This window comes from Carex rostrata, chromosome 29, assembly GCF_964058835.1.
Source record: "Carex rostrata chromosome 29, lpCarRost1.2, whole genome shotgun sequence".
Taxonomy (NCBI): domain Eukaryota; kingdom Viridiplantae; phylum Streptophyta; class Magnoliopsida; order Poales; family Cyperaceae; genus Carex; species Carex rostrata.
The window spans coordinates 2,953,643-2,966,258 of record NC_135946.1 but is presented as its reverse complement, the minus strand read 5'-3'; the positions used below and the strand labels follow the sequence as shown (position 1 = coordinate 2,966,258).

The window sequence follows — 12,616 nt, the reverse complement described above, 5'->3', positions numbered from 1 at the left end:
ACAAAATGATTTGGTGCTGTTGCTTTGCGAATTCACTAAAGGATGAGGTTCCTTAGCGTGCTACGTCTTCTATTTGACAGCCACATAAAATCCCATTTAGCAACAACATATTTGAGGTTCCTTACATTCTGTCTTTTGAGGTTCCTTACATTCTGTCTTTTGTGCAGTGACCCTCGATCTCTTCCTTTTTTCTTTCTTTTCTTCTCCCGGACCGAAGCCCTTTGTACGTTTTCCCTCTTCTGGGGCGTTTTGAAAAAAAATAATAAAATAAATTCTACTCATTTTATTGTCGATTTTCACATTCCATTTAATTTGTAATTATTAGAATTGATAGAAGAAATCAAATAACTTCAGATCTACAATGTTGACAGGTATATTATCAGTAAATTACCTTTAATTTTTTATTAAATTTTCCGAAATTAATTTCGAAATTAAAATAGGATTGTTAGAATGTGAAAATTTGAAGTGTTGCATTGCATGAATTGATTATTAATTTATTGTATTTAATTGCTATTGTAATTTTAAAAGTAGAGGATATATAGGGTAGAAAAATAAACTATATATGTTAGCAATTTTATTGTAATTTTACTCAATTTTCCAATTCTCAAAATTTCCATGCAATAAAAAAAATTGCAAATAAATTTCCCTTATTCAAGTTCATAACAATGGCATGCCATAAACATATTTTAGATGCCAATTGCTCAATGTAACAATTCAGTAATTAAGTAATTAAATAATCTTGAGGTTTTCAAATAATCTTGTGCTTTGAGCTTTGAGGTGAGTGGGCCATGAGGTTTTTAAATATGTGTTCAGCTTGGTGATCATGCACGTTTTTCCTCCAATTATTGAGCAATTGTGTTTTACTATAATGGTATAGATACAAAAACATACTGTGATTAGAACTTATTATTATTCAAAGAGTTCTTATTTACTGCTCGTGTGTGCAATATTTATACAAGGAGCTGGAATTGTTCATACAAGTCTTGAGGGGGTACGTACATACATATATATAATGTATATAGGCCTTTTCAATAACTTCAAATATTTTTTCTGCTGGTTCTCTACCGGTACTAGTTATATATAGCATCAAACTTTATGAATTTTATTAAAGGCATAAATATTTTTAGTATACTATTTGAAAGGAAATGTTAAGTGCTTAAATTTATTGTCAATGTGGCATTCATTTGTTTTTTCAGTGATTAGACAATTGCATAGCTCACCCATATAACATATATAATTGCAGCTGATTTATAGACTCAGCAGAAACAACTCTATAAACATAATTAGCATGACTATCAATTCTTTATATTAACTTCCTCAGGTTTGGTACTTCATTTATTATACATAGACATGATTCATTACATCCATGATTTCAGCCATACACTGATAATACATATCATGATTCGGAATCACCTTATTTCCACAAAAAAATAAAAACATACAAGCTACCATGACATCACAGTTTGCACTAATTAGCTAATTAATTATGTCGAACCATTAATATTTGATGCCATCTCAAACATCTAGCCAAACACGGGATGTAGCACCACACAGTGGGAATCTCGGATGCACCTACTTGGAGGTGCACCCAGTACCCGGAGTACCTGGAGTTCCCGGAGTACCCGGAGTACCCCTACCCGGAATAGTCGGATCTGTCGGAAGTGTCGGAGCAGTCGGAGCAGTCTGAGTACCCCCAGGACACGGAGCACCCGGTGTTCCTGGAGCACCCGGAGTACCCGGACCAGTCGTAGTACCCGCAGTTCCAGGAGTTCCCGGAGTACCTAGACCACCAGTCGTAGTAAGCTGAGTTCCCAAAATTCCCGGAGTTCCTGGAACTGCGGGAACTGCAGGAACTGCAGGAATTTCTATTGCCGAAATTGCAGGAATTGCTGGAATTGCAGGAATTGCAGGAATTGCAGGAATTTCTATACCTAGAATTTTTGAGTCTGCAGCATCTGCACCAGTGGGGACTCCTTTCACATTCACATGTTTGTCATTAGTTGTAGAGAGATCTCTTGCGGTTGCGGTGCAAACAAGAGAGCCAAGGACAAGAACCAAGAATAACTTGGAAATTGACATGCTAGACTATTGTATGTAGTAGAATATGTGTGTCTTGATCTTTTTTTGTTATTCACTTGTTGTGCTTTGTGAGGAGAGTCTGAGGGGGTTTATATAGGACTTTTTGAAAATTGGAAGGGTGAAAAAATTGGGTAATTAATGTTCTGTCACTGTGGTATGAGAGATTAAAGATGATAATTACGATTGTAGATAATATATAATTGAATTAATTTTGTGTGGTACCCCTAGAATTGATTGCTGGGTCAATATTTTCAATACTTTAAGGACCGTTTGGATAAAAGTGAGAGAGTAAAATTTTGAACAACAGAACGCTAGTTAGTATGCTATTTGGTCGAATTTGATCCGAGTAAATTTTATTTTTGATAATTAATAATATAAATAAAATATATCATACACTTAAAATGTGATCAATTTTATTTTTGATAATGAATGTGCTAATTTATTTTGCAACAAAGTATGCATTCTTTTGACATATATGTTTCAAAATTTAATTCCGAAAACATCAATGCCACATTTATTCCCTGAAAGTTTAATGTCATTTGCCAAAACATGTATGGTTTTTTAATGGGTTCGAAAGAAGCATCTATGTGTGGTACGTTTTTTTCTCACAGCTTTTTGAGGGGCAGAACTAGAAAATTTGAATAGAGGGGCTCATCTATAAAATGCATAATATGTGAATAAGGTAACAAAATTTTTGTAAGTGGAAATTGAACTCATGACCTTACAAACACAAAATAGAACTCTTACCACTAGACAACAAGCACATATTTGTCATTTTATGAAGGAGGCTAGACTATATGAAAATTAAAAAAAAAAATTTAATTAAATTTTAATATTGTTGTAAGTAGAAATTGAACTCATGACCTTAGAAACACTAAATAGAACTCTTACCACTAAACTACAAATACACATTTGTCATTTTATGAGGGTGGCTAGACTATGTGAAAACTTAAAAAAAATTAAATTAATTTTTAATATACATATTTAAAAACATTTAAATCATTGGCGTGTCTAAGCAACCTCTAACATACAAGTAGATTCGCCACTGGGCTTCCTAATTGTTCATATTAATTCACCAAAATTTTTGCTATTCCATCACTTAGCTAGGTCACCATTTCATTCTGCCTGAATAAATCACACATGCTTGATGTTTGTCGAAACATCTAGCTAGGCTAGCTCCGGAGTATCTTATGCAGTACCAGACGTAGGAGACTTTTTTGGGGTCAGTCTAAAATTCAGGGGATTCAGTAAAAATTCGTGCAATACTAAAACGAATGATTTTTTAACTCTAGCTATGAGGTATATATGGTACCTCACCAAATTGGAACTCCTAGCTCAATTTCCCAGAAATAACTCAAAGTAATTTTAGCATACATCCAGTATATTTAAATGGTATATATGTGCCGGCTTGTTTAGGTACGTAGTTTAAAGTATTTACCGCCACCAGTTTTATATGTAGTTATATTAATTTTGAGGAAAAAAAGATAAGATATATTTGAAAATGTAAAATCGGTAAAAAATTATTGTCCGCTTTGAACCATTCAAGAACAATTTGTTTGGAGATTTTTCTACTCTAGTGCTACCATACTTTATTTAACTTATCTTATATATCATCAGTTTTATTATTGTTTTATAATATATTTGTTGATAGATAATCGTCCATTTATTTTAGAAGAAAAAGAACTAAAAATATGAAAGAGCAGTACTCATGCCAACTTATTTACATCTTGAAAGAAGAAGAACTCTAAATTTGTTTGGTTTGTTTGGGAGGCGAAGATTATTTTGGTCCGATATGGTGACAAGACATGTTTTGCATGTATATATGTGTGTGTGTGTGGATATTTTGATAAATTTCAGGATATTATATATTTTATTGACAAGACATGTTTTGTATATATACATATGTGGATATTTTGGTCCGAGATGGTGACAACTTGTTTTGCCTATATATGGATATTTTGATAAATTTAAGGATATTATTTTGTATTTTGTCCTTCTTGACAAGTCATGTTTTTGTATATATATATGTGGATATTTTTCACAAGATATGGATATTTTTGTGTATATATATATGTGGATATGTGGATATATACTATACCCTAGCTCTCAACTATAATAAGTATATATCTTTATAGAACTCGTCGACATGAAAAAGAATTTTGACTTCACAAGTTGGGGGGTGGTATTAGCCACAAGAGAGGTTCGACTGCCTGCTTCCTCCTTTCTTTGACTTCTTGCGCCTCCTTTCTTTGAAAGACAGATATATAATTTGGACTTTGGACTTTGAAAAACAAGACGAAGCAGGCAGTGATTAAACAAATATATAATTTGGTAGGATTTAGTTGTCCAACCAAATTTAGGTAGCCTGATTAAATTTTTTTTTATTATAAAAAGTTAAAAACGAATATATTAGGAAAGAGCATAGGCGGACATTCTAAAATTATTATAAATTTTGATAATAAAATAATCATGCGTTGCTCCGGTGATTTTTTAATTTGAAAACACATCCTCATACACTTGAGCAAAATGGGGTGGCAGGGAGAAAAAATAGAACAGTTGTTGAGATAGGTTGAAGCATGCTCAAATTCAAGAACCTACCAAACAAATTCTGGGCTTAGATAGTTGCAATGTGTTGAATATTTCACCAACAAAATCTGGTTGGAATAAAACTCCATTTGAGGCATGGTTCGAGAGGAAAACAGGGGTAGGTCATTTAAGAATATTTGGATGTATAGCCTATGCATTTGTTAATCCACAGAAAAGAACCAAACTTGATGAAAAATCTGGAAAATGTGTTTTCATCGGGTATTGTACACAATCTAAAGGGTATCGGTTGTATAGTCCAGAAAGTGGTAAGATTTTAATAAGTAGAAATGTGGTGTTTGATGAAGAAGCAAGATGTCAGTGGGAGGATATTGCACACCAACCATAGATTGAAGAAACAACAGAAGAAGTAGCAGAAATGGCTGCACAACAGGAACCTGCAGGCAGCAGTTACAGTTAGCGTGGACCAAGTGTTTAGTCTATACCTGACATGCCATCAAGGAAATTCAAAACCTTACAAGAGCTGTATGAAACAACACAATTTCTTCTTGTTGCAGATCCCACAACCTATGAAGAGGCCACAAAAAAGGAGGAATGGTGCAAAGCAATGCAAGAAGTTGTACATGCAATCGAGAAGAACAATACTTGTCCCTTGGTGAAGCGTCCTGAAGGTAAAAATGTTATTGGTTTAAAATGGGTTTTCGAAACTAAATTCGGTGAAGATGGAAGTGTTCAAAAGTTCAAAGCTAGACTTGTGGCAAAGGGTTATGCACAAGAATATGGTATAGATTATGAAGAAACATTTTCACCGATTGCAAGGTTTGAAACGGTGAGATTGCTGTTAGCTTTGATAGCTCAAATGAAAAGAGCCGTGTATCAATTTGATGTCAAATACGCCTTTCTCAATGGAGAATTGATGGAGGAAGTTTATGTAGAGCAGCCAAGAGGTTTTGAAGTGAAATGCATGGAAAGATTGATTCATACTTCATCAATTCAGGTTTTAAAACAAGTAAGAGTGAGCCCAATTTGTATGTTAAAAAGGGTGAAAAAGGAGAGTTGTTGATTGTGTGTTTGTATGTAGATGATATGATCTATATGGGCACAACTGAAAGTTTTTTCAATGAATTTCGGACAAGCATGAAAAGGGAGTTTGAGATGACTGATTTTGGTTTGTTGCACTACTTTCTCTGTTTGGAAGTAGAGCAAGACTATGGTAGCATTTTTATTTCTCAAAGGAAGTATGCAAAGGATTTGCTAAAGAAATTCGGTATGCATAGTTGCAAGGCAGTAACTACTCCCATGAATAATAATGAGAAGTTAACAAGAGATGATGGTACGGGTTTTTGTGATGAAACAAAGTTTAGAAGCCTAGTTGGAGGTTTGATTTACTTAACCCATACAAGACCAGATATATCCTATGAAGTTGGAGTGATATCGAGGTACATGCATTATCCGACCAAGCATCACTTTGGAGCAGCAAAGAGAGTACTGAAATACATCTCAGGAACAATAGATTTCGGGCTGTGGTACGGTAACACAAATTCCTTAGTTATTTAGTTATAGTGACAGGGATTGGGCAGGATGTTCAGAAGATAGAAGAAGCACCTCCGGTCACATGTTCTCCCTTGGATCAAGTGCAATTAGCTGGAGATCGAAGAAACAAGCAACAGTGGCACTTTCATCCTTAGAAGCTGAATACATTGCGGTCAATTCAGTTGCTTGTCAAGCAGTGTGGCTCAAGCGAATTCTAGAAGATGTTGGACAGGTGCAACAGCACCCAACTCCTATCTATTGTGACAATCAATCAGCCATTTCCATGACGAAGAATCCTGTGTTCCATGGAAGGTCAAAGCACATCGACATTCGACTTCATTTCATCAGAGATCTAGTGGCAGAGAAGATACTTGAGCTGAAGTTTGTTTAGAAAATCGTAAGGCATATATTCTAACCAAGGCGTTGGTACTAAGCACATTTGAAAATTTGTGAAAGAAGCTTGGAGTAAATGGTTTTGAATCAAGGGGGAGTGTTGAATATTGATCCAAAATTAACAACACCGAATTAGAAGCCTATGATTCAGTGGAGATAACGTGTCTACACGAAATAGAAGTCTGTGACGTGTCTACCAAAAATAGAAGTCTGTGTTAGAGGATTTGGTGGTTCACTAAGCTTAGATTCTGCTATAGGCGTGTAGTGGAGTTACTTGTTTCCTTATTTACTCTAGACAAAATTAGTGCAGGTACTGGGGTTAGTTTTTCTAAATTTAGTTGAGTCATGAGTTGTAGTAGGTTTCTAAATTTAGCCTTTTTGTTTAGCTATAAATTGAGATGTACTTTGTATCCAAATTAAAGGAATCAATAGAAGTTAATTTCAGCAGCAAATTTCTTTCCAAAATTTCCAACATCAAAAGCCTGGAGGCAAATACATCTTTTGTAGCATATCTCAACTGAGTACATGTCGAAAGTAAAAGCTCATCATAGAACTCCCGAAGCCCTAAAACCTTTTTAGATATTATAGATGTATATCCCTCAATACCCACACCTTGCAACCTTGCCCCTTTTGCTAAGATATCAGCTTTCTCCCTTGTCATTTTAGTCTATTGCTACATGACTGCAACTAAATGATCTATGTAACCTCATTTGCTTCCAATCCTCACCATAATTCTTGTATGCTCTCCAATCTGAATCTAATGAGGGAAGCACATTTGATGCCAACTGTGCAAGTCCATTGTTGTTTGTGTAAATAGAACACCCTTCCAAGTGCTATCCCTTTTGAATGTGAGATGAGCAAACACGAACATGCCTTGATCCGTATATGACTAGTTTACCTCTATCACAAATGATAAAATCAATACCACCTTGCCAAGACTATAGCAATGAGCCATCTGTGTAGACATGAATCAGTTGTGAACCGCTGCCATCAGTCCTTCATCTTGATGACCGCTATTTGCATCCTTTTTGCTATGTCACAATACCATGAGGATTTCAAACCAATGGCATCTCCCCTGTATAGGCTATCGTATTTCTGCACCTCCAGAGAATCCAATGGCATAAATATTTTTAGTATACTATTTGAAAGGAAATGTTAAGTGCTTAAATTTATTGTCAATTTGGCATTCATTTGTTTTTTCGGTGATTAGACAATTGCATAGTTCACCCATATAACATATATAATTGCAGCTGATTTATAGACTCAGAAGAAACAACTCTATAAACATAATTAGCATGACTATCAATTCTTTACATTAACTTCCTCAGGTTCGGTACTTCATTTATTATACATAGACATGATTCATTACATCCATGATTTCAGCCATACACTGATAATACATATCATGATTCGGAATCACCTTATTTCCACAAAAAAATAAAAACATACAAGCTACCATGACATCACAGTTTGCACTAATTAGCTAATTAATTATGCCAAACAATTAATATTTCATGCCATCTCAAACAGTTAGCCAAACATGGGACATAGCACCACACAGTGGGAATCTCGGATGCACCTATTTGGAGGTGCACCCAGTACCCGGAGTACCTGGAGTTCCCGGGGTACCCGGAGTACCCCTACCCGGAATAGTCGGATCTGTCGGAAGTGTCGGAGCAGTCGGAGCAGTCTGAGTACCCCCAGGACACGGAGCACCCGGTGTTCCCGGAGCACCCGGAGTACCCGGACCAGTCGTAGTACCCGCAGTTCCAGGAGTTCCCGGAGTACCTAGACCACCAGTCGTAGTAAGCTGAGTTCCCAGAATTCCCGGAGTTCCTGGAACTGCGGGAACTGCAGGAACTGCAGGAATTTCTATTGCCGAAATTGCAGGATTTGCAGGAATTGCAGGAATTTCTATTGCAGGAATTGCAGGAATTGCAGGAATTGCTGGAATTGCAGGAATTTCTGTACCTAGAATTTTTGAGTCTGCAGCATCTGCACCAGTGGGGACTCCTTTTACATTCACATGTTTGTCATTAGTTGTAGTGAGATCTCTTGCAGTTGCGGTGCAAACAAGAGCGCCAAGGACAAGAACCAAGAATAACTTGGAAATTGACATGCTAGACTATTGTATGTAGTAGAATATTTGTGTTTTGATCTTTTTGTGTTATTCACTTGTTGTGCTTTCTAAGGAGAGTCTGAGGGGGTTTATATAGGACTTTTTGAAAATTGAAAGGGTGAAAAAATTGGGTAATTAATGTTCTGTCAGTGTGGTATGAGAGATTAAAGATGATAATTACGATTGTAAATAATATATAATTGAATTAATTTTGTGTGGTACCCCTAGAATTGATTGCTGGGTCAAAATTTTGAACAACAAAACACTAGTTAGTACGCTATTTGGTCGAATTTGACCCGAGTAAATTTTATTTTTGGTAATTAATAACATAAATAAAATATATCATACACTTAAAATCTCATCAATTTTGTTTTTGATAATGAATGTGCTGATTTATTTTCCAACAAAGTATACATTCTTTTGACATATATGTTTCAAAGTTTAATTTTGAAAACATCAATGCCACATTTATTCCCAGAAAGTTTAATGTCATTTGCCAAAACATGTATGATTTTTTTGATGGTTTGAAAGAAGCATCTATGTGTGGTACGTTTTTTTCTCACAGTTTTTTGAGAGGCAGAACTAGAAAATTTGAATAGAGGGGCTCATCTATGAAAAGCATAATATGTAAATAAGGTAACAAAATTTTTGTAAGTGGAAATTGAACTCATGACCTTACAAACATAAAATAGAACTCTTACCACTAGACTACAAGCACACATTTGTCATTTTATGAGGGAGGCTAGACTATATGAAAATTAAAAAAAAAAAATTTAATTAAATTTTAATATTGTTGTAAGTAGAAATTGAACTCATGACCTTAGAAACACTAAATAGAACTCTTACCACTAGACTACAAATACACATTTGTCATTTTATGAGAGTGGCTAGACTATGTGAAAACTTAAAAAAAAAAAAATTAAATTTTAATATACATATTTAAAAACATTTAAATCATTGGCGATTCTAAGCATCCTCTAACATACATGTAGATCCGCCACTGGGCTTCCTCATTGTTCATATTAATTCACCAAAATTTTTGCTATTCCATCACTTGGCTAGGTCACCATTTCATTCTGCCTGAATAAATCACACATGCTTGATGTTTGTCGAAACATCTAGCTAGGCTAGTTCCGGAGTATCTTATGCAGTACCAGACGTAGTAGACTTTTTTGGGGTCAAGCAGTCTAAAATTCAGTAAAAATTCGTGCAATATTAAAACGAATGATTTTTTAACTCTAGCTATGAGGTATATATGGTACCTCACCAAATTCGAACTCAATTACCCCTATCCTATTGGATAAAATTGTTCTTTAACAAAAAGCCAAATATTTCCTCAATAATGTAATTTTAGCATACATCCAGCATACTTAAATGGTATATATGTGCCGGCTGGTTTAGGTACGTAGTTTAAAGTATTTACCGCCACCAGTTTTATATGTAGTTATATTAATTTTGAGGAATAAAAGATAAGATATGTTTGAAAATGTAAAATCGGTAAAAAATTATTGCCGCTTTGAACCATTAAAGAACAATTTGTTTGCAGATTTTTCTACTCTAGTGCTACCGTACTTTTTTTAACTTATCTTATATATCATCAGTTTTCTTATTATTTTATAATATATTTGTTGATAGATAATCGTCCATTTTTTTTAGAAGAAAAAGAACTAAAAATATGAAAGAGTAGTACTCATGCCAACTTATACACATCTTGAAAGAAGAAGAACTCTAAATTTGTTTGGTTTGTTTGGGAGGCGAAGATTATTTTGGTCCGATATGGTGACAAGACATGTGTTGCATATATATATATGTGTGTGTGGATATTTTGATAAATTTCAGGATATTATCTATTTCGTATATTATTTTTTTATTGACAAGACATGTTTTGTATATACACATATGTTGATATTTTGGTCCGAGATGGTGACAACATGTTTTGCCTATATATGGATATTTTGATAAATTTCAGGATATTATTTTGTATTTTTTCCTTCTTGACAAGTCATGTTTTGTATATATATATGTGGATATTTTTCACGAGATATGGATATTTTTGTGTATATATATATATGTGGATATGTGGATATATACTATACCCTAGCTCTCAACTATAATAAGTATATATCTTTATAGAACTAGTCGACATGAAAAAGAATTTTGACTTCACAAGTTGGGGGGTGGTATTAGCCACAAGAGAGGTTCGACTGCCTGCTTCCTCCTTTCTTTGACTTCTTGCGCCTCCTTTCTTTGAAAGACAGATATATAATTTGGACTTTGGACTTTGAAAAACAAGACGAAACAGGCAGTGATTAAACAAATATATAATTTGGTAGGATTTAGCTGTCCAACCAAATTTAGGTTGCCTGATTAAAATATTTTTTTTATTATAAAAAGTTAAAAACGGATATATTAGGAAAGAGCATAGGCGGACATTCTAAAATTATTATAAATTTTGATAATAAAATAATCATGCGTTGCACCGGTGATTTTTTAATTTGAAAACACATCCTCATACACCTGAGCAAAATGGGGTGGCAGGGAGAAAAAATAGAACAGTTGTTGAGATAGGTTGAAGCATGCTCAAATTCAAGAACCTACCAAACAAATTCTGGGCTTAGGCAGTTGCAATGTGTTGAATATTTCACCAACAAAATCTGGTTGGAATAAAACTCCATTTGAGGCATGGTTCCAGAGAAAAACAGGGGTAGGTCATTTAAGAATATTTGGATGTATAGCCTATGCATTTGTTAATCCACATAAGAGAACCAAACTTGATGAAAAATCTGGAAAATGTGTTTTCATTGGGTATTGTACACAGTCTAAAGGGTATCGGTTGTATAGTCCAGAAAGTGGTAAGATTTTAATAAGTAGAAATGTGGTGTTTGATGAAGAAGCAAAATGTCAGTGGGAGGATATTGCACACCAACCATAGATTGAAGAAACAACAGAAGATGTAGAAGAAATGGCTGCACAACAGCAACCTGCAGGCAGCAGTTCCAGTTAGGGTGGACCAAGTGTTTAGTCCATACCCGACATGCCATCAAGGAAATTCAAAACCTTACAAGAGCTGTACGAAACAACACAATTTCTTCTTGTTGCAGATCCCACAACCTATGAAGAGGCCACAGAAAAGGAGGAATGGTGCAAAGTAATGCAAGAAGTTATACATGCAATCGAGAAGAACAAAACTTGGCACTTGGTGAAGCGTCCTGAAGGTAAAAATGTTATTGGTTTAAAATGGGTTTTCAAAACTAAATTCGGTGCTGATGGAAGTGTTCAAAAGTTCAAAGCTAGACTTGTGGCAAAGGGTTATGCACAATAATATGGTATAGATTATGAAGAAACATTTTCACCGGTTGCAAGGTTTGAAACGGTGAGATTGCTGTTAGCTTTGGCAGCTCAAATGAAAAGAGTCGTGTATCAATTTGATGTCAAATATGCCTTTCTCAATAGAGAATTGATAGAGGAAGTTTATGTAGAGCAGCCAAGAGGTTTTGAAGTGAAAGGCAAGGAAAGATTGATTCATTCTTCATCAATTCAGGTCTTAAAAGAAGTAAGAGTGAGCCCAATTTGTATGTTAAAAAGGGTGAAAAAGGAGAATTGTTGATTGTGTGTTTGTATGTAGATGATATGATCTATATGGGCACAAGTGAAAGTTTGTTGAATGAATTTTGGACTAGCATGAAAAGGGAGTTTGAGATGACTGATTTTGGTTTGTTGCACTACTTTCTCGGTTTGGAATAGAGCAAGACTATGGTAGCATTTGTGTTTCTCAAAGGAAGTATGCAAAGGATTTGCTAAAGAAATTCGGTATGCATAGTTGCAAGGCAGCAACTACTCCAATGAATAATAATGAGAAGTTAACAAGAGATGATGGTACGGGTTTTTGTGATGAAACAAAGTTTAGAAGCCTAGTTGGAGGTTTGATTTACTTAACCCATACAAGAC

At 34.8% G+C, this 12,616-nt stretch overlaps 1 protein-coding gene across 6 annotated transcripts in view; it reads right to left on the bottom strand.

Moving 5' to 3' along the window:
• The window catches only part of LOC144546499 (uncharacterized), a 205,884-nt gene that overhangs the window by 118,480 nt on the left and 74,788 nt on the right, over nt 1–12,616 (bottom strand). For 2 of the 6 annotated variants that reach the window (XM_078295051.1, XM_078295050.1), the window contains exon 1: nt 1,755–2,143. The exons of 2 other annotated variants lie outside the window; for them this stretch is intronic. In XM_078295051.1, the coding sequence (XP_078151177.1) occupies nt 1,755–2,079 (325 nt within the window). In that variant the 5' untranslated portion in view covers nt 2,080–2,143. Of the gene's footprint in view, nt 1–1,754; nt 2,179–8,074; nt 8,338–12,616 lie in introns of those variants that run through there. 2 more of the 6 variants (XR_013508800.1, XM_078295052.1) reach the window with 2 other exon arrangements.